Genomic DNA, 20,379 nt, shown 5'->3' on the forward strand with positions numbered 1-20,379 from the left:
GTCCTGCCCTTGTCCATAGCACTCCTGCCCTGATTGATACAAGGTCCATTTTCCACAGGCAGTGTCCATGAGTGTTTAAATTAAAGGCACAGACACCCAACGTCCTTCACAGGGCTGGAGCAGGTCCGCTGCTGCATCAATATGAGGCCTGTGAGCAGTTTTATGGGCAATATTGTGGGAGTGTTCCTGGTAACACATCACTAGCAGGAGTGTGATAGAGTGCAGTGACGGTGGGCATTCAGAAGAACTCATTTTCTGGGTGGCTGTAAATTGCCATCTAAAGAGAAGGAGAGGCCTTGGAGAGGAATAAGAGAGGAGAGGAGACACACACACACACACACACACGTCCACAGTGATGAAATGTACCTAAGTACCTTTACTCAAGTACTGTACTTAAGAACAGTTTTGAGGTACTTGTACTTGACACAGGTATTTCCACTCCACTGCTTTTTGGAGGCAAATATTGTACTTTTACTCGACAAGATTTATTGAATAACTTCAGTTACAAGTTACTTTGCAGATTACATTTTTAAATTCATTTTTTTTTATCCCCCAAAAAAACCCTCTCATTTCAATAATCAGAAAAATGCTGAATATCGGCCAGAGCAGTATCAGTTGACTCATAGTATACAGTATATACATACATACAAATATATGTGTAATTTACTGTTTACTTGTACTTTTGATACTAAAGTACATTACCAGACAATTGCTTTTGATACTTCAGTTCAGATACTACTGCAACTTTTACTCAAGTACTATTCATATGGGTGACTTTCCCTTTTACAAAGTTATATTTTAGCACAATACTCTTTTTTAAGCATGACTTTTGGGTACTTTTTACAACCATTCCAATGATGACTTGCACCTTTAATACATACATATTTGTACAGTTTTGGACAGTGGACAGTGAAATGAAAACATTTACAAATGAGCAATAAGCCTAAAACAAAATCCAGAAATTTACCCCAGTAACCAAAGTTACTGGGTTCAAATCTCTTTGTAACCTTAATATGAATATGTTGCCTTTGGATCTGGGAAATTGTTTTTTATATTTTCAGACATTTAACAGACATAACTTTCAATTAATTAATTAAAAGAATAAATAATAGATTCATGTGTAATTAAAGTGATCGTTAGCTGCAGCCTTTATATGAACTCACTCTCTGCGATTATTCCTGCAAATATCATAGTGAAGCCACACTGTAGGCCGCGAGCAAACCTTTTCTTACACACAAAATGCAAACCAACTCACGCTTTAATGATTGCAGGAAACGCAGTTGTGCCCCACTTTTTATTCTTCTTGCTCAGACATGACAGTCCACACCGCGACATAATGTACTGAATGCTTTGCTGCACTTAACAGAGGTGAGAATGGTTAAAAGCCTCCTCTGGTGAATGCAAAGATGCACTGCTGTGTCTCTTCCTTTCTTTTCCTTTATTCTGCTTCACTTACAGCCTCCAGGCAGTCAGTGCTATGTGTGTGAGTGTGTATGTGTGTGTGTGTGTGTGTGTTAGTGTGTGTGTGTGCGCATGGGGTTTTTAAATGTAACAACAGCTACGTTCAGAGAAACATATTCAAACATAACTCCTAACTTTGTAACTCTTTCTTGCTCATGTGGCCGTATCTGAGTGCTGTATGCGCACATGCAGCCCCACACTGACAGTTCCTTGTGTGTTGGTAGTTGTGTGTGCATGTGTGTGTGTTTGAGCTGCAGTGTTGTGTACTGTCTCCCTGTGGGTCTCAGACAGCTGCCTGGTTAGAGATTGCTTTAATTACCGCACGTGAGCCTTCATCCCAAAGTGTTCCCCGAGGAGACGGATGTCTGCAGATCTAATGGCACACCGGATCTCTATGTCACGGCACGCTGTGCATACATGTGTTTATATGTATTTATTTGCAAACACTTGCATGTTTGCTCTTTCTCTACGTCTCTGCTACCTGCGGTTCCTCTGTGGAGACTGATTGAAGCCACTTGTAGGAGCAATTAGGAGGAGAAATAGAAATAGGGCAGGTGGGCGCTTAAACGCTCTCTTGTCTTGTTATCTGTAATTGAAAAGGAGCGGTTCCTGTGTTGTAATTATTCCGGGTGTTGTTGTGTTGTTGATACTGCCATCTGCTCAAAGCAGGCAGGCCTGTGTGAGGACGAAGTTTGTGAAACAAGGTGTTGCATCGTATGTCGGTGCAGACTACAGTCCACTGGTGCATGTGAACACAGCCTTGTTTGGCTGCTTTTGTTGAAGAAAAGTCTTTGTGCCTTCATTTCATTCATCCACTATCTGTATTCAAGACATCATTAAGGGGCGACCCCTAATTACCTTTGCTAAGGAGGTTATGTTTTCAGCCGTGTCCGTTTTGTCAGCAGGATCACACAAAAACGACTGAATGGAATTCCATGAAACTACGATGGAGGATGAGTCTCGGCCCAGAATAGACCTCATTAACGTTTGTTGCAGATCTGGATAAAGGGACGGATCCAGAGATTGTTTTCTCACTTTCTGTTACATTGCAAGACGGGGCTTTTTAAAATTATTTTGTATATTTCTCAGGAAATAATTTTGATAAAATCAGGCATATTTTGGTGGCTGGTATCTATTAGAAGGTGGGGATGGTGGAGGTGTGCGCTCTACTGAGTGCCATTCTAGTTGGGATGATAAAAACGATAAGAAAGAGAGATACTGACAAGAGAAGGTAGGCCCACAATTGGCTGATAAAAAGCCATTAAAAACATCTAGATTAAGATAATTATAAGGTAAAATAACAATATAAGACAATTATACACAAAAAGATTTGAGACAAATTTTCTGAAATAGCCAAAAGGTATACAGTACGTGTGTTGACTTAAAGCAGGTGCTGTATTTTGTTCCAGGAGTCAGGTGCGCTGAAATTACAAGCAGTCTTTCCAAGTTCAGTCCGAGCTTGTTGAACATGTAGCAAGAGCCAGTCAGCAGAACCAGTGTGATGAAGCCCATCTGAGCGCTAACAACAGCTGCAGCAGGTAGACGTAATTTTAGGCCGGTAACATACAGTAGATTTATTTATGCTTTCACGTGTGGTGCTGAAAATTTGGGTTGACCTTTTTCCAGTTTATCGCAAGAATGTGTCCTTGAGCTCGTCCAGTGTGGTGATTGACAGCTTGTTGTATTAATCAGAGGTCAAAGGTCAGAGTTCAGACATCAGGCTGGCAGCTGATCTATCTCAGCCAGCACCTAATTTCTCCTGGTATTAGTCGTCTCTATTGATTTCCTGTTATTCAAGTCAATCTTTCAGTCAGTTTAACATAAAATCACTGGTTAATGAGCTCCTCTCATCACTAAAGCTCCATAGAAGCCTGTGGCTGTGTGACAGATTCACTGTAGACATTGGGCCAGTGAAAATGAAAGATTGGTTCAAGGTAATCCCATTCTGGCATTGTAGATTTAGAAATACGGGGTAGAAATGTGAAGCATGACAGAGCACATAAATCTGAACCACTTTTTCCTCCACAAGCCGACCAGAGCTGCAAATCTGACAGAGTCTACCCATATAATTCCAATTTTCATATATCACGCATTCACATACAAGACAGCAACTCTTATATCTCTCATATTCATGTGTTTAACCTTTCTTAAACTTTAAAGACGTGCCAGTTTTTCAGAATTTGGCACTACATCTTCAACTTTTAGAGGCAGAGTCATTCCCGTGCTCCTCAACAGATCAAAGCCTGGACTCCTGTTGCTGTTTACCCTAAAGGTCTCTGCATCCGTGATGTGGTCTTATTTCCCAAGGGACGGGCCACGACCCCTGAAATTATATACATACACCCGTGTACACAGAGACACACATGTGCACACAGATACATGCATAGTGCACCGATCGATACTGTCACAAATTGTCCACATCACATCTGTGTTGCGCCAACATCACACACTCTCATCAGCAGGTCACCGTCCCACCTGCTGGGACGCTGACCTCCTTATCAATTCTAGAAGAAATAGAGCGTGGAGACTGAAAAAAAAAAAAGATAAAACATGATTTTAAATGCAGCAGGATGAACCATGCTCAGGGGGGACGGGTCCACTCACATTGTGTGAGAAATGATTGCTTCACATTCTGTGCTGTCTGTTCCTGCAAATGTGACTGACAAGATGAATTACAGACGTGACTTGTTGTGGGGATTCATCTTTGGGTTGTTGACTCTGGGTCAGTACTGTAGATTCTTCTCTTTCTCCCCATCTTGTCCTAGTCTGACCCTCACCGAGGAAGCGAGGAAGGGAGACAAAGGTTTTTAAAAGGCAGATTTTTTAAGATGAAATCAACAACAGAAAATAAGCATTTGAGTCTTTTTAGACTCAACTCTTTCTTTTCTCCTCACATATTTACTCCTTACCTCTGTTGTTTTCCTAATCTCCCCTAATTATTACTCGCTAACAGTAGTCAAGGTCAATTGCTCTTCTCCTGGCTGTATACTGAGCAGTAACTGTGCGTCTTCTGGCTGTATTTGGAGTCGTAACTCTCTGTGACCCTGTGCTAACAAGCAGGTAATTTGCCAAACAACTCCCAAATCCCTCCTCTGTGGAGCTTCATTAAATTTGCATGTTCTCCGAGAGCCTTTTTCAATTAATTAATTTAGGCGTGGAGGGAATGGAGCGTGGGGGAGTAATGTGATTCTTCGAAGCCAGTTACAACTTCTCAGGCCCTGACGGGTATGACAATATCAAGGCTCGGTTGAAATAAATAAAATAAAGAAACAAAGAAACAAAGCTTCATCTGTGGTTTTCTGGAGATTCTTGTTTTCCTTTTAGTCTGCTTCTCTCATTGTCCTGTCTTTGCTTTTCCGTCTTCCTTCCTCTCCCGTCTTTTACTCGTTGTCCCTGATTGTGGTGCCATAACCGCAGCTGGTCCTCAACGTGGAAGATAAATCAACCAATTAGGGTGTATTATTTTAAGGGCTTGGTCCAAATGCACCAAATCAGTGCTGGCGACTGGAGCTGCACCCCACCGAAACTCCTCGTATTAATCATGATTACCAACAGGCCTAGTGAGCTGGGAGAGAAAATGAGCTTTTAATTGGGATTTTCAGGAGAACGGGATGGAAGAGTCTAACGAGGCAACGCGTGTGTTCTCCTCCCCGAAGATGTGATAGTTATTGTCGAAAGAGAAAATCATTTTCTCACTGGTGGAGCGTAAAAAACGCTTCAAAAGTTTGTTTGTGTGGTCAGTTTCAGCGCATATTCCTTTCTTTAAGGTAGCAGCAGCTATATTTAACTGCATGTATATGGCTTTAGGGTAAATCAGCCGCTGTGCTCCCCGCTGTATGTGTGTGTGGTAGTGTGTGTGTAAGTGTGGTTAGCAGGGAGCTGTCAAGCTGGCTCCTGGGGGATACTTATGGCCGACAGCAACATGTAATCTAACATGGAAGACATGCTTGGTAATTACCCACTCCAGGCCCTTTTGGGAGCTCTTTGAGTGACAGCCTGTCCATCTGCATACATGTTAAAGCTCATATGTGGCTTGGAGTGCGTGTGCATGTGCGTGTGTGCGTGTGTGTGTGTGTGTGTGTGGACTGGATCTCTGCCCTCACTCGCATGCCTCGCTATTTGACAGCAGATTGTGGACTTTGAAAGACAAGGCCATCTAACTCCCATCACTATTTCCTCTGACCACATCCCCCCGTCCTCTCCCTTCCTCCTACATTTTTCCATTTCTCTCACTCAACCTTTTTACTCAATCCCTCTTTCTGTTTCCCATCTCTCAGATTTGCTCCTCTTGACTAATGAGAGGGGAAAAGGTGACACTTATTTTCACAAGATGAACGATCCCCCGTTTGATTCAGAGGAGGAAAAAAAACAGCAACACGTTTAGGACCTTAATTGCCTTTTCTCCCCCCCCCCGAAGAAAGTCAAATTAACATTTAGATGTTCAATAAATGTTTTGTGTGTATCAGTGCTGTTCTCTGTGTGTGCATGTGTGTGTGTGTGTGTCTCCAAGAGTGGAGGCGGTAATGAGAGACACACGCTGAGGAGCCGCTGGAGTGTGACGGCAGGACAGACGCTGGCGTCGCGCTGCGCCGATCACACACTCCCCGGCTCAGACTAAATGCCCTCTCCTGGCTACTGTTTTAATGACATGACACGTTATTAAGTCACACATAGTTGGACCACCAGAACACAGCCTTCACACACTTTCAAAGGAACACACACTCTTTCCCGCTGAATATCTTTTCTGCCTCTGCCTGATAGATGCTTTTGTATTTATCGGAGGGAAAGACAACAACGTCATTAGAAACAGACAAGTGCGTCTGGACTTTTCAAACACTCCTTTGCATAATTGCATTTAAATGAGCTTTCCTTCAAAATGACTTTACTTTGCACATTTTTGAGTTACTTTATAGTTTAAACTCTGCTTTACCTTTCATTCCACTACAATATTGTACCTGCTATGCCACTACATTTAAAAGGCAGTTGATTTACAAATTAAGACGGTTTTACAATATTGATGCATTGTTATAGATAAACACCCAACAGTATATACAATTGTTAAAAGCATAACTGTGCTTCTTACACATTTATGAATCAGTGATGAGACCTCAATATATAAATATATAATGGCACTACTTTGACAGGGGCCATTCTGTTGCATAATAACTACTTTTACTTTTGATATAGTACATTTTGTCATACTTTTGCACTTGAATTCAGGACTTTTTACTGTGGAGTATTTTTTACATTGTTGTCAGAGCCAGGACCGACCCAATCCAGTATCGGTAGAGGTGCTGATACTGACATAGTTCACTTGTAGGATATCGCACTGACGTAACCATCCGTGATCCACTGCAGATTCCATAGACAGATTCGCTGCTGTCAGCTTTGCAGTGCGTTTTTCTTCTACCTGGCTTGGTAAGGGTTACAGTCACAAATGTGTTCAGTGAGTGTAAAAGATGTGTGTGAGGTCAAATGTGCTCTTTGATGGAGCCCAACGTCCCGTGGCACTTAACAGAATCTGTTTAGTGAACTTGAGCTGAGGCTGTGTTTAGTAAATATTTAAGGGCCTTGTTCCTACATCCCCACCCGCTGTTTCGTTACGCGCCATCTTTTATTCATAAATACCAAACTCAAATTAGTTTTCACCCAATTCTGAAATATGAGTGTAATTAAGTATGTTTTCTCCACAGCTCTGCGCGAGCACAGGAGCTCTTTACTAATTAATGAGGGGCCGGTTCATTATTCATGAGCTGAGATGAACGAGTAAATGCCTTGGCACCCATAAAAGGCCTGAGTCTGCACAGTGGGCCGGGCTGGGGGAGAGTTAGGGAGGTGCAAGGCAAAATCCACACGGGACTGTAGAGAGGGAAAGACGAATGAAGCCAGGGAAGGAGAGAGTCTGAAAAATGGATGCGGGGCTCACTGACTCAGCCGCCCGCCATATTGTGCACACCCCATAAAGTTTTGCTGATTTTTAATCCTCTCGTTCTCCTTTTAGTCTGCGTTGTAATGGACAGTGTGTCTACTGCTGACCGGGGTGTGGCACAGAGCACACACGCAAACACACACACACAACTGTCTGGACTGCTTCCATAGAGTTTGAGGTATAGTGATTTTGAAATCACAGTGAGGTTACTCAGATCCCCACTCTATTAGTTTGACTAAGATAAAAGAAATGTTGTGTAATGTCCCTGGATCGTGGGAATATCCTGAACACAGAGACAACAGTGTGTCCTTACATGGCACGGACCAACAAAAGAGGCCTCTTATTTCCACAAGTGGCTCCTTGAAGGGACTTTCTCACTGTATGTGGGTGGCTCACATGGTTCTGTGTCAGTGTGTGTTTTAGTGGTTTGCTCGGATCGTTTGTGGTTTGTAACACAAATGATGTGTGTGATTAACAGCAAAGCCAGATAACAACATGAGACATAAGTGCCAGACAGATGAGACTTCATCTGCCCTGCTCTCCTTGATGGACAAGCAGTGTTAGGAAACACGTCACGGCTGTGATATTTATCCTTTTTATGTTTTTGACCTCAATACCATTCCAGCTATTTCTCCTCTGTGTATTATGTGGGGAAAACGCAGGTCGAAGTGGTGTAATACAGCTTTTACTAGCCATTTAAAAATGAGCAGCTGTCTCCGCTTGCACAGGATTTTCCTTCATTGGGCCGCTATACAGTAGATCCCAGTTTGCTGCTGCAGCTGACTAGAATGAGCTACAAAATGCTCGAGGTCTCAAAACTTTACAATCTTTTTCCAATGACTAATTTCAAGGACTCTGAAAATTGTAGCTTCATTCACACTCTCTCCACCTCTTAGTCCCAGTTATGGGCTTTTATATTTCTGTCGTTCACTATTTATTCTTTAACTATCATCCAACAACTGTGGTATTATTATTATTATTATTATTATTATTATTATTGTTATTAGTATTATTCATAGTAGTATTGTGGTGGGGGTTTTTTTCATCGGAGCGATGACAGTTCTGTACTCGCCAGTATCTATCTTCACTCTGCTATTGAGAACGAGAGTGGATCTCTCTCTACATGTCTCAGTGTCCGTGTAAAAGATCCCACCGCACCACGAGCCATTTCACCCTTTTTAAAGCTCTCTCCATTTTCAAATGAATAATGCATTTCATGGTCACCGGAAGGAAATTCATATTACATTCGGTACATACAGCACGCAACATATAGGTAGTTTTACACTGCCACGCCAGAGTAGTGCAGTAGAGTAGTGCAGAGGATATTGGCAGATATTTGATAACGCACACTCTATTTCGTACTGTACAGGCACAGACAAGTTGCATTATACAATAATGTGAATCCTCACCCTGGACAAATTTCCTCCTGGTCAGAGGATATGCAGTCATCTGCAGTTTTCACATACGTACTCTGGACAATGTCCAGAGAATCATCCAGAGAGTCATTTTTATCCTATTATTCCATCCCACATGTGTAAATTTAGCCTCAGTAAAGCTTTTGTTGTCGTTTTTACCTCAAACTCACATTGTAATGAACTTCAGAAAAATGTCCCCCTTTATGTAACTCACTTTGTTTGAGAGGGAAATGATGCCATCTGTGCACGATTGATCATCATATAAAAAGGACAGTGTGGTTAACTCTCTCTCTCTCTCTCTCTCTCTCTCTTCTTTCTCTCAGAGCCACAGCAACACACCGAGGACAGATCCTTTTCAAGGATGCTCTGGCCCAGCAGCTCTGTGAGCAGGGAGGTGAGTAGCAGTAGCAGGGACAACACAAATATCACCCTCTATGACAAGAAGCATATATTCATACATGAAGAGACACCTATGTTGAAGCACACATGTGCGCCGACACATATACATACCATACCATACCCCCTTTCTCACTTCCCATTACTGTCAATCACACGCACAGATTGTCAGAATATAGATGACACAATATGGTTGATATGCTGCTTCTTCGTGACAGTGGCATTGCAGCACTTCCTGGCTCTCTTTCTGCCTAATGATGCAGCCGGAGCCAGAGATATTTGGATGTCCTATATTGCCAGCTTAATTTCAGCTTATGCTAAACTCAGCTTCTTTTCCCCCCTCTCTCTCTCTCTCAGCCGGAGATTTACGCTTTATGGCCGACACTTCTTACATCCACTTTCTGTGACAGTCTTAAGTAGCTATTGACAGACAGTGCAGTCCCACTCTGCATGCTGAGTGTGTATAATTGCTTGTTTACAGGAAAGAAGCCTCCTCCTCAGTCAAGAACTCCTCCTTGTAGATCAAATTTGACTTAAATGCTTAAAGTGAAGTACACTAACTGCTGCTGGGTTTTTTTTTGCTAACTGTTTCGGGGAAGAAAACAACTCAATTTGGGCTTTAAAATATATATCGAGTCTGCATTGGAAAAAGATCATCTCTGTGGCGAGTCTCTGAGGACTCTTCAAAACAAGTGTGGCCCTCAGCAGGTCATGGGAGGAACTACTGATGATTGTAGCACATGCCAGGAAGAGAGTGCTCGACTTCATGGCACCATGCCCACTTGGAAAAGATGTGGCACAGCAGAGCCCTCAGTCAGGCCTGGAAGAGTGACAGAGAGAAAGTGGCGAGGCTCTTCTCCTCTGTCTCCTTGCCCGAGAGCTCATCCGCTCACCACCGCTGACACACTGCCCCAGTCTTCCCCCCTCTGCAAATAATATATCTGCAGCCAACAACAGTCACTTAGTTGTTTAGTGCCAAGGCCCTGCAGTATCACACTAACACACACAGCTAGTCACAGCAGACAAGCTGGAAATAAGAGATTTAGACCTTACAAGGCCTTGGAGGAGGCAAAGTTGTGAATGGGAACAGAGGGAGAGAAAGTAGCAGCGAGGTATTTAAAAAGAGAGAGAACATGTACAGGTATGAGAGGCACAGAGGTGAGAGTGATAAGGGGTACGCAGGAGCTGAAGGTTGTCGAGCTATAAATGACTTGTGTCAGTAATGACAGTCTCTGTCTAATTGGTAAACGAGAGACGGGGGGACAGAAGGACAAAGATGGCGGGATGAAGAGATAGTAGTAATGAGAATGATGAAGGTCATAAATTACAGGTGATTTGAGTGTTTGTGGGAGCTGGCGCGTTGATTTAACATTATTAACAAAAGAAAAGTGGGGAAAGAGTAGATGTGAGCGGGTGGACGACCTTGTTGTAGGCTAATTCCTTTGATGGCCAATACCGCATCGCTCTTTCTGTCGCCAAACTACGCCAGAAAATCTGAATTACAAATGAGAAAGGAACATGCCGTAGGCAACAGAAGGCAAAAGGAGACAGAGGAGAGATGAGAGAGAGGAGGAAACAGAAACAGAAATGGGTCTGATCATTTTTTGGTCTCTTGTGGATTGCCCAAATAGAGACAAGCATCATTTTTCTCCGCTCCACTGATCTAACTCGCCGTAGTCAGTTCCTCTTCCTTTTTCCAAACCAAAACCTGCGACTTCAAAAGAGCTGCGCAGATTAAAAAAAAAAAACTGGAATGTGCAAGGACCTTTCATAAAAATGAAACTCAAGAACTTCTTTGACATTAAACAAACTGATCTGTGGTGCAGCCCAAACTGTATTACTGTGTAGCAGAGCAGTGTGCAGGACACAGATTAAACAGCTAAAGTGAAAAACTATGCATAATTTATGTTTATTGTCTTCGTTCCCTCGGCAAAGTCAGACTCCAGCCGGTAGGTGAAGCAGAGGCCTGTAGACGTTTCCCTTCCAGCGGGATCAAATAGGCTACCGTCCCAAATTCAGCAGCAGAGTGGCAAAGAGAGTGCAGACCGCTGTGAGCAAAGTTACTTCAAATCTAGGCATTAGCATTCAAAGTGGAATAAAAGATACGGGGCCAGCTCAAGCCACTTCAGAAGTTCATATGCTTAAGACTCAAGCTTTGAAGAGCTGGAGAAATGAAAGCTATCTAAAGCAGGGTTATGATCCATGGAGGAGAGAGAGGGAAGGAGGGAGAGTGAGAGAAAGGAAGGGATGGAGGCAGGGAGAGAATCTAAGGGCAGGCTGCTCGAGTAAGAAGGCAATCAGGGGTGATCAGCCGGGGTGAGGACTTTAAGAACAAATGAGCAGATTAGCCAGGGAGCTGGAAAAAGAAGGTTACTTTGGAGTGTGAATTTGAGCTCGGCGTGATAAAGAGATGGAGGAATAAACTCTAGTGTAAATAAGAGATTTAAGGATAAAGAAAGAAGTGGAGAGGTATAAGCCTTTAACGCGCTGTGGAACGTCTGACATGCAGCACTTCGCTTCCCAGTAACAGAAAGCCTCCCTGAAAGTTCACGGAGACAGGTGTTTGTGTTAATGTTTCCACTCCGGTGCACCGAAACGCCTAGAGAGTCATAAGCAAAGGCTGGATTTGTGTGTGTGTGTGTGTGTGTGTGTGTGTGTGTACATGTGTGTAAGATAATCCGTCTAGCAGTGTAGGGGGATGCCTGGTCCCAGACACACTGCTCTCTCCTGGGCTCACAGAGCTCCTTTCTGCTGTGCCAGCACCATTCTTCACCCCATTCCTTCATTCAACGTCCAATCCATCCCTCTGACTTCCCTCCTGGTTTGCTTTGATCTACACCCCATTACTGTACTCAACAACCAGCACGGAAAAAAATGCCCATATTTTTGTTTTTATTCATGGATTCAGAAGACAAAACTAATAGGAGTATGACAGATACTGCTGCAACCAAATGAAATGCAGAGCACAACGGAGTAGTTCTTGGCACCAATCAGCACATTGCCAAATTGTTTGGACAGGCTCCTAGAGATTCTTTCGAGCATGACGCGGCAAAATGCAAATTACCGCCACCGTTTTAAACGACTGCGAGTATACGAACAGACAGGCGGGAGGATGGAACAAAAGTACATTTCCGCTCCTACTGAGAGACCATAAAAAGACTTATTAAGTCTAGATGAGAAGAGCCAAGGCGGGAGATGAGGAGAGGCAGGGCTGGGCAAGGTAAGGGTGGAGTGGTTGTGGGTGTTGAATGGTGCTGCAGGCCGTCCATCAGCTCTATCTCCTGACAGCAGGGCCAGCGGTCCCTGCCTCCTGCCCAGCGTCGCCAGGTCCTCTCATTTCCAGCGAGGGAATAAATCAGGTCTTTATGGGCCTGGCCGAGTGCACTGCACCCCAGATGGATTATTAAAGGGACATATAACTCAACGGGGCCACTGCTCCCTGAGGGACGCCTGATCACAGCGCAACAGAGGAGGGACGGGTGGCCTCCACTCTCCCACCTCCTCGCCACCCACCCAGTCTGCCAGCCAGCCTGCTTGCCTGGCTGAACGCCGGCGCGCCTGCCATCCCTCATCGCTCACCAGCGAGAAACCTTGAGACCTCGCTATCTCGTCTGTATTCCCCTCTTGCATCCTGACTGTCTCCTCGAGCCCTCTTTTGTCCTGTTTTTCATTTTCTCTTTTGTGTTCTTCTGCCATTAAGATAGTTCCTCTTTTGCCACTTTTTTGTGCAATTTTCGTTGGAACTACCTGAATTACTCAACTCCCACAAGAAAGGTGGGATGATATGTGTAAGAATGTTCTTTGTTATTTCCCCTCCATCTCTAACACATTGACAGCCAGGAGATGTTTGCCAAGAGATAAACAGAAAAAGCCCAAAATTGCATGCTAAAGAAGCCCGTCCTCATGTTTTGAGACACGGCCAAACTGCTTAATTCTCACTATTGTGAAGAAAAATATGTCTCACTTTTACCTTGAATTCCACCTTTACTTAAAAGCGTGGCTAGAAAAGGTAATGTGGAAATTGGAAAATGGTAGTGAGTCTAACTTCTTTGCTCTCCTCTCCACTCACCTATGATTATTGTAATGATGCCAATTGAAGCCCACACAAAGGCCCTGGCTTTCGTTGAGTGGAGTGAAGTGGCTGCGGTCTGACCTCGGAGAACCGATTCTTTCTAGTCATTGTAGAAGGAAAACAACAGCATCCTGCGTCCTGGTGAGTCAGTAATTGCAACCGCCAGTTAGAGGGGCAGCGACTCGACTTCAAACGCGGTTCACGTCGTCGAGGATGTGAGCCAGACGAGGGGGGAAAAGAGCAAACGAGAGGAGAACAACGGAGATTGGGAAGAGTGGGTGCAGTTTTCAGGGTGGGGAGAAAAGGAGGAGAGTGAGAGAGAGAGGAGAGAGGGAGGAGATTAGAGCTGGAAGATGGAGAGAAGAGGGGGAGAAGATTTAACATGACTTGTGCCCTGCGCTCTTTGTGCCGAGATGTCTGAGTCTGCCAAAGCTTATGCTCGTTTAGTCCCCCCTAGTATCACCCCAACCCCGTTCATCAGCACCCATGCGATTTTAGTCCCGGTGTAGTTTATTGAGAACCCCCTCCTGTTTATATGTGCAGATATGTGTGCATGTGCAAAATAGCAGAGAGAGTTGGGTCAGCTGTGGAAGGCAAAGACGCGCGTGTGTTATATGTGTGTATGTGTGTGTGCGCGCCCCTCTGCGTGCTTGTGAGTATAAGCCCTGGCCAGGGAGATACAGGCATTAGCAGAGATGAGCCGCAAATAGAGGAGGCAGTAATTGAAGTCTTTAAGAAAGTGAGAGGGGATTAATCCAAGTGAAATGAGCGCCACTGTCTGCTCCCGACGCGCAGAGGGTTAGGCAGAGAGAGACAGAATGGGTGCGGATGGAGGGGTGGGCAGGAGGGAGAGATTGTGATAGAAGGCAAGTGAGAGAGACAGCAGGAGAGCGTGATGAAGCATGGAGAAAGAAAACTGTAAATGAGGCCTTTTTGGAAGCTTGAAGGGATTATCCACCCAAAAAAAAAAGGAAAAAAAAAAAAATCTTTGGGCCTTTCTCCAGCCAAATGGCCTCACTAGAAAGACTGAGAGCGATTTAGAAGAGTTTGTTTAAGAGACGGGAGACTGTAGAGAGCAGAATACCAACCAAGCATTTATTACAGTATGTCAGTTTAAGAGGGTGGATTACCAGGAATTGGGTTTTAGTACATGCTCTTTTCAGGTTCAGTTTGTAAGATGAATATATGCTCATGTAAACTGAGCACACAGCTGCGCATTTCACCGTTATTGTAGTTGAGCAAAAATGTTAATGAGGGAGTTGCACATGCCGGGATTGATAGCTCCTCTAAACATGTTTTGAATCAGCAGACATCGGAGGATTAGAGGGGTGAGGAAGGGAGAGACGGAGAGGGAGGAAGAAGGCCCTTTGATCTGCTTTTAATGGGCTTCATCGTCGAGGCGAGCTCCAGCCACAGAGCTGAGCGTCAGGGCCCACCAGAGCAGCAGCGGCGGCGGCAGCAATCGCAGCCAGTGAAGCGCCCAGCTCTGTCACACAGGCCACTAAGACTCCAACTTCTACAGTCAGCATGAAACTTCAGCAGCGCCCTGTGAATAGCAAATCCATTTCTAAGCGTCCGGCATTTGGATCCAATTGGGAGAAATGAGGGCAGCTAACGAAAGAGAGGCTTGAGCTCAAAGTAAAGACATTTGCAGAGCCATTACGATAGCAAGAAACTTTTTTCCTTTTTTTTTTTGATAATCCCTCCTCTTTTGGTTCAGGTTCTGTTGTTTATGAGGGGTTTTAGGTGGGCTTTCTCAAATGTAAGCCCATCTATTAGAGGACATTTTAGAACTGCAGTAAGGTTTGAAAGAAAGTCTTAAGTAACTTGAAATTAAACTTTGGAGTGAGTCCTCACTGTGTTATCTCAGTGCTTTTTATCAGGTGGGCAGGCTCATCCTGGATGGAGAACAGGAGACAGATTATCCTTCTCTTCAGTCTGGAGTAAGGCAGCCTTAAGAAAATACCAGAGGAGAGTAAAGAAGCTCAAAGGGATTGAAGGGTGACATGTTCACTGAGGTTAAAACCACTGTGCCGCTCAACGGTGACTGATCATGAAACAAGGTTAAACTCAAATTCTTTAATGTGGGCATGCAGCATAAACTCTGGATATCTGCTTGACAAGATGAAACAAATGTGTGTTAATTGAGTTTTACTTTATTTCCTCAACGGCTGAGTCTTAAATGTACAACAGGGAAGTTTTTGGGCTCGATTATCAGCTGGTGCACCCTTTTTTTGTGCAAGTCTGATCCACCAGACTGCGTTATTTATCTTACCTTTCCTGTCACTTTTTTCTATGTGCACCAGCTAATGAAACACTTTCTACCACTTTTTTTCACTTTTCTACCAAGCTAATCTATCAAAAACTCACTATGCAGTACTTCCTCCATCTTTTCTAGCCAAAGGTTAACCCCATGCTCTGCAACCTTATGATGTGTTGATAAAAAGTGGGCTGTATTAATTGAGTTAGAGGCCGTGTGCTTTTTAAAAACCCATGTTTGATTCATTAAGTCTTAACACTCCATTCACCTCCCTCCTCTTCTCAGAGCTGTGCATCCCCTGGGAGAGATTGATGGTAGAGTGTGTTAGCTCGGCAGTGGCCACAGATTACAGCACACAGGCGCCTCTGGGGAGGATGGCGGTTAATTGGCATTGAACCGTTAATCATGGCCGCCCGGCCTTTCATTACTGAAAGGAATTAGCAACAGCAGCAGCCAGGAGACTGCAGCCGTGGCCGGCCAGGACACAGAGAAAGTTTGTTTCACTCAAAGATGATGTAAGAACGGGCCCATTTCCCTGCGCGCTGACGAATACGCACCTCATCCAGTGCAAAAGTGCACAGATACGATACAGCTACTTCTCCAGATCTCAATCTGCCCACGAAAACCAGCTGCCTGCTACTTAGGCCCAAGACTGTACATTCAAGATGTTGCTATGTTCAATTCAAAATATTTACTCTCCTCTTCTCCGTCTGTTTCAGCTCCAACCGAGTCCCCATTGAGACCCAGTCTTGGTGAGTCTGCATTTCAATATGTGCAGTTTTTTTCTTTTTCGTTTGACATTATCATCACACAGGTAATTACAACATGAGAAGACAAGGTGATGTACAGATTGTGTCTAACTGTGAGCATATGGCGTATGTGCTTGTGTAGTGGAACTCCACGGCAAACACGCTGTGCTGCGTGACGACTTTGACTCCAACCTCCAAGGAGAGCTGGACCCGAGCATCTGGTAGGTGAAAAGGTTCACGACTCCTCTTGTAATCATAGGGTGAAATCACTACATCTTCGGTGCTCTCCCGTGATACCTTTTGCTTTTGTTATAACTCATTCTACTCTCCTCCCCTCGCAGGTCTGAGTGCAGTAACTGTGAAGTGGGCGAGCAGTGTGGTGTGCTGATGCATGGCAGAGCGGTGACTTTCTGCGAGCCCTTCGGAGAGCGAGAGCTGGTAACTGCCATGTTTGACCACACCGCGACCGCCGTACACTTTACGGCCCATTGACCATACATTCAAACCAGCCACTCTGTAGCCACAACCACAACTGCAGTACATTACAGCGTACAAGCTGTTACCACATTAGGTTCTCATGTTTAAACATCTGCATCTCTGCAGAATCTTGTGCATTATTGTGCCGCTCTAACAAAGAAGGCATGTCTGATAATGTCTGATGTAAAGAGCTGGAAATTTGCCTGGATGGGAATGAAAATAAAAACGTGCATTTAGCAAAAAAACGATAAAACATTTTGCAGTTTACTATCAAGTGTTCTATTTATAGTGGGAGCTAAAACATTTATTCGCATCTAGTCAGCAAAAGCCAGCTCAAATTAAACAAAATCAGACATGCGTTGACTCTGTTTGCATGTGTTAGGCTTGGCATGACTGAGCATGCCCAAATATATCTGGCCTGCCTCAAACCAAAGTCAAATAAAAGTAAACACGGAGCCAGTATCACGAAACAGTTTAATACTTGCCCCATGTTCGTGGTAAAAACAAAAAGCTAACGTTGTCTGACTCGAGATGTGTTGAAGTAGCAGAGCAGATATCGCTTCTTGCACATTTACACAAGTCTTTATGCATCTTGTGATGTGTTTGTTCTATTTTCATTCTTTGTGTGGACAGGTTACATTTTTTTTATGTAACTTGTACCGGACAGCTTTCTTTAGTCATCTGCCAACTTGAACTGAAAACGTTGCTGCACCTGTTTAGCATCATTGAGTTCTTGCTTCAGATATGTTTTTGACAAAACTAACTTCCTGTACAACTGTAGCACACAAGTTTAAGTATTTGAAAATAAAAATGAGACTAGAAGGAGGACAAAGGACTGAATATTGTATGATGCATATTATACAGTAAAGTACAGTAGTATCAGTGTACTGCCTGACATGCAACGTGGCACACACACACACACACACACACACACATCATGCCAAAACACAAACACATCCTCTCATAATTGCTTATCAAACCTTTTCATGCCCTCTTTCTATCTTTATGAAGTTGATTTGCGACTGTTTGTTCTGCTGTAAGAGATGAAAGCCAGTCAGCAGCAGCGAAGTGTTTAGTGCCTCATGCTTCTATGTACTTCTCTGATAAGCATTTGCTTTGTCTGTCACTGTTCCAAATGTTTGATGCCGCTGCCTGGCAGCTCTTCTATCAAGCGCAACAAGCGTGCACATCCAGAAATACTGACACATTTACACACGGATAGTCACAAATACAACATCATCAACAATGGGAACATGCATTCATGTTCACGTCGAGAAAAATGCCCGACCGACTTGTCATCTAAAGAATAATTTCACGCCATGTGATGTTGTTTTTCTCACCTCCAGTGTCACTTCTCTGCGGTGTCTTCGAATGTCTTCGGAAAAGGGCTTAAAACACTTGTTAAATGTGGTTTCGGCCGCAACAGGCTTCATACTGAGAACCCCAAAATACATCAGTGAAACTAAGATTTTTTAGCGAGGTGTAAATTTAAAAACACTTTCCTACTTTAGTGCAACAAATCATATTGGAAATGGAAATAGTTAGATATTATTTCATTTGATTATTTATGGGTGATATTCTGAACTGCCTTGTGTATCTTCCCCAGACCACCGTACCCCTCAACACGAGCACAGCCTCGGTCCTGCAGTTTGCCCTGGGTGAGTAATAACCCAGCACACGCATCGCAAACATTAAGGCAGATTTTGTGAAACAGGCTTTTGTATGAGACCTTTTAAACCCTGTTCAAATGTCTTTACCCTGCGTGCAACAGTCTTTTCCATCCAGGACAATAGACATCTTTGTCATCCTCAAGAAATAGCCCTGTTACATGTCAGTAGTGGTACACACTGTGTTTCCGTGTGTCTCTCTCTCTCTCTGCTCTGCCTCTCCTATCACAATAATGAATGATTTACAGTATTCTGGAAAGACACCCAGAAGGCCATGGCAGAGGTTTTAGAGGTGTTGTATTTTTCATGTCCATTACATGCATCCACCAGTTCCCATGGGAGCGTAACTGGGAGGAAATAAGAGTACACACCGTAGCGACAACCCTGTCTCACCCTCACCTCCTCGCCTGTATTTCTCTCTCTTTATGCCCATCTTTCCTTCTGTCTGGCTGCGCTCTCGTTTGCAGGTCATTAATATGAGTTTGTGATGCAGCAGCAATGAAGTGCTGGCAGGTTAATGCACATCTGTGTTCAGGGGGGATGGAGCGGCACGGCAGGACACTGACCTAACATGGACGCTGCACACCATCAGACGGTGCGGGAGGAGGGGGAGAGCATGGGTTGGGGAGAGGAAAGGTGGGGTTTAAGTTTAGCCCGCTTCCTCCATTAGCAACCTTTGACCCTCCCTGCCAGCTCCCACAGCACCATCACAAACCTGCGTTTTAAAGCTGAAAAATAGTCGGATCCCACACAAAATCTTCAAATAGAAATGCACAAGAGTCTTCGGTCCTACATCAGCACTTCTCCTCCGATCACCTCTGTCCAACCCCTTCATGCCGCCTCCTAACTTCTCTCAGCCCTGTTAAGCTGCTGATCACTTAGTTCCACCATGACACCATTTAGACATAATTTTCCACTTGGCTGAGAGGGAGAATGTGGGAGCAATCAGTCAGAAGAGGCCACCCCGCCGTGCCTGGCTGCCCCTCAGGGCATACAAAGGATCATTGCCCTGCTGATAAAATTCAATTGTTGGAAAAAGGAAACTGGCTAACACTTTCTTCAGCTGTTCCCTTCAACAGGAGTTAACGGTCGTATATGTGTGTCCTCTGTGTGTGTGTTTGTATTCCCCAGGCTCGGGCTCCTGTCGCTTCAGTTACTCAGACCCCAGCATCACTGTGTCATACAGCCTAAGTGGTAACGCCAACACCTCAGATGACTGGATCACACTGGAGAAGATCAGGTCCCTCTCTCTCGCTCCTCTTCTTCCTTCTTCCTCATCCATCCCACAGTCCCTCCATCTGTTATGAACACCCGCCCTCTCTTTTTTCCCTCATTCACACCTCCCCCTCTCAATTTGTCATTCCTCTCCTGTTTTTTTTTTTTTTTTTATCCCCCTGTTTTTCATCCCTCTATCCCTGCCTCCCCCTGTTTAGTCAGCTCTCAAACAGGGATAATGTAATGAGACTGTCTTAGTGCACGTGACGCTTTGTTGTCGACACAGACACCAACTCATAGATCAACCACTAATCATTCAGCTTCACTACAGCATTGGGGCATGCAGTGTCTCTCCATATCTGACCATTTCAGCCTTATTTTAATGCATAAACATGTAACATAGCTAAATACCACCACACACACAGTCACCAAGACCCTCACTGAGCTGTATGTTTTCCTCCCCTACAGAGCCCCGACCAACAGCAGCACCGTCATCCACCTGCTCCCCCTGCCACATCACTCCAAGGCTGAAGCCGTTCGTCTCCGATGGACTCAGGAGGCCCCCCAAGGCCCTGAAGGTTATGAGTCCTGCTGGGGTCTGGACAACATGCTGCTGGTCAATGCCGCCCACAGAGCCCCTCTCATGGAGGACAACTTGGACCCTCCAGACACTGCAAACTGGCTCTTCTTCCCTGGAGCTACAGTCAAGGTACACTGATAAACCGTTGGACATTTATG

The 20,379-nt window shown here is 44.4% G+C and overlaps 1 protein-coding gene across 4 annotated transcripts in view; it reads left to right on the forward strand.

Annotated features, from left to right (window-relative positions):
- Positions 1-20,379, forward strand: part of reln (reelin) — a 93,213-nt gene that overhangs the window by 40,640 nt on the left and 32,194 nt on the right. For all 4 annotated transcript variants that reach the window (XM_084364315.1, XM_084364316.1, XM_084364313.1 and 1 more), the window contains exons 4-10: positions 9,129-9,199; positions 16,253-16,285; positions 16,425-16,503; positions 16,624-16,720; positions 18,366-18,417; positions 19,558-19,666; positions 20,110-20,350. In XM_084364315.1, the coding sequence (XP_084220441.1) occupies positions 9,129-9,199; positions 16,253-16,285; positions 16,425-16,503; positions 16,624-16,720; positions 18,366-18,417; positions 19,558-19,666; positions 20,110-20,350 (682 nt within the window). The remainder of the gene's footprint in view (positions 1-9,128; positions 9,200-16,252; positions 16,286-16,424; positions 16,504-16,623; positions 16,721-18,365; positions 18,418-19,557; positions 19,667-20,109; positions 20,351-20,379) is intronic.

The sequence above is a fragment of the Pagrus pagrus genome (assembly GCF_965226575.1).
Source record: "Pagrus pagrus genome assembly, chromosome: 10".
Classification (NCBI taxonomy): domain Eukaryota; kingdom Metazoa; phylum Chordata; class Actinopteri; order Spariformes; family Sparidae; genus Pagrus; species Pagrus pagrus.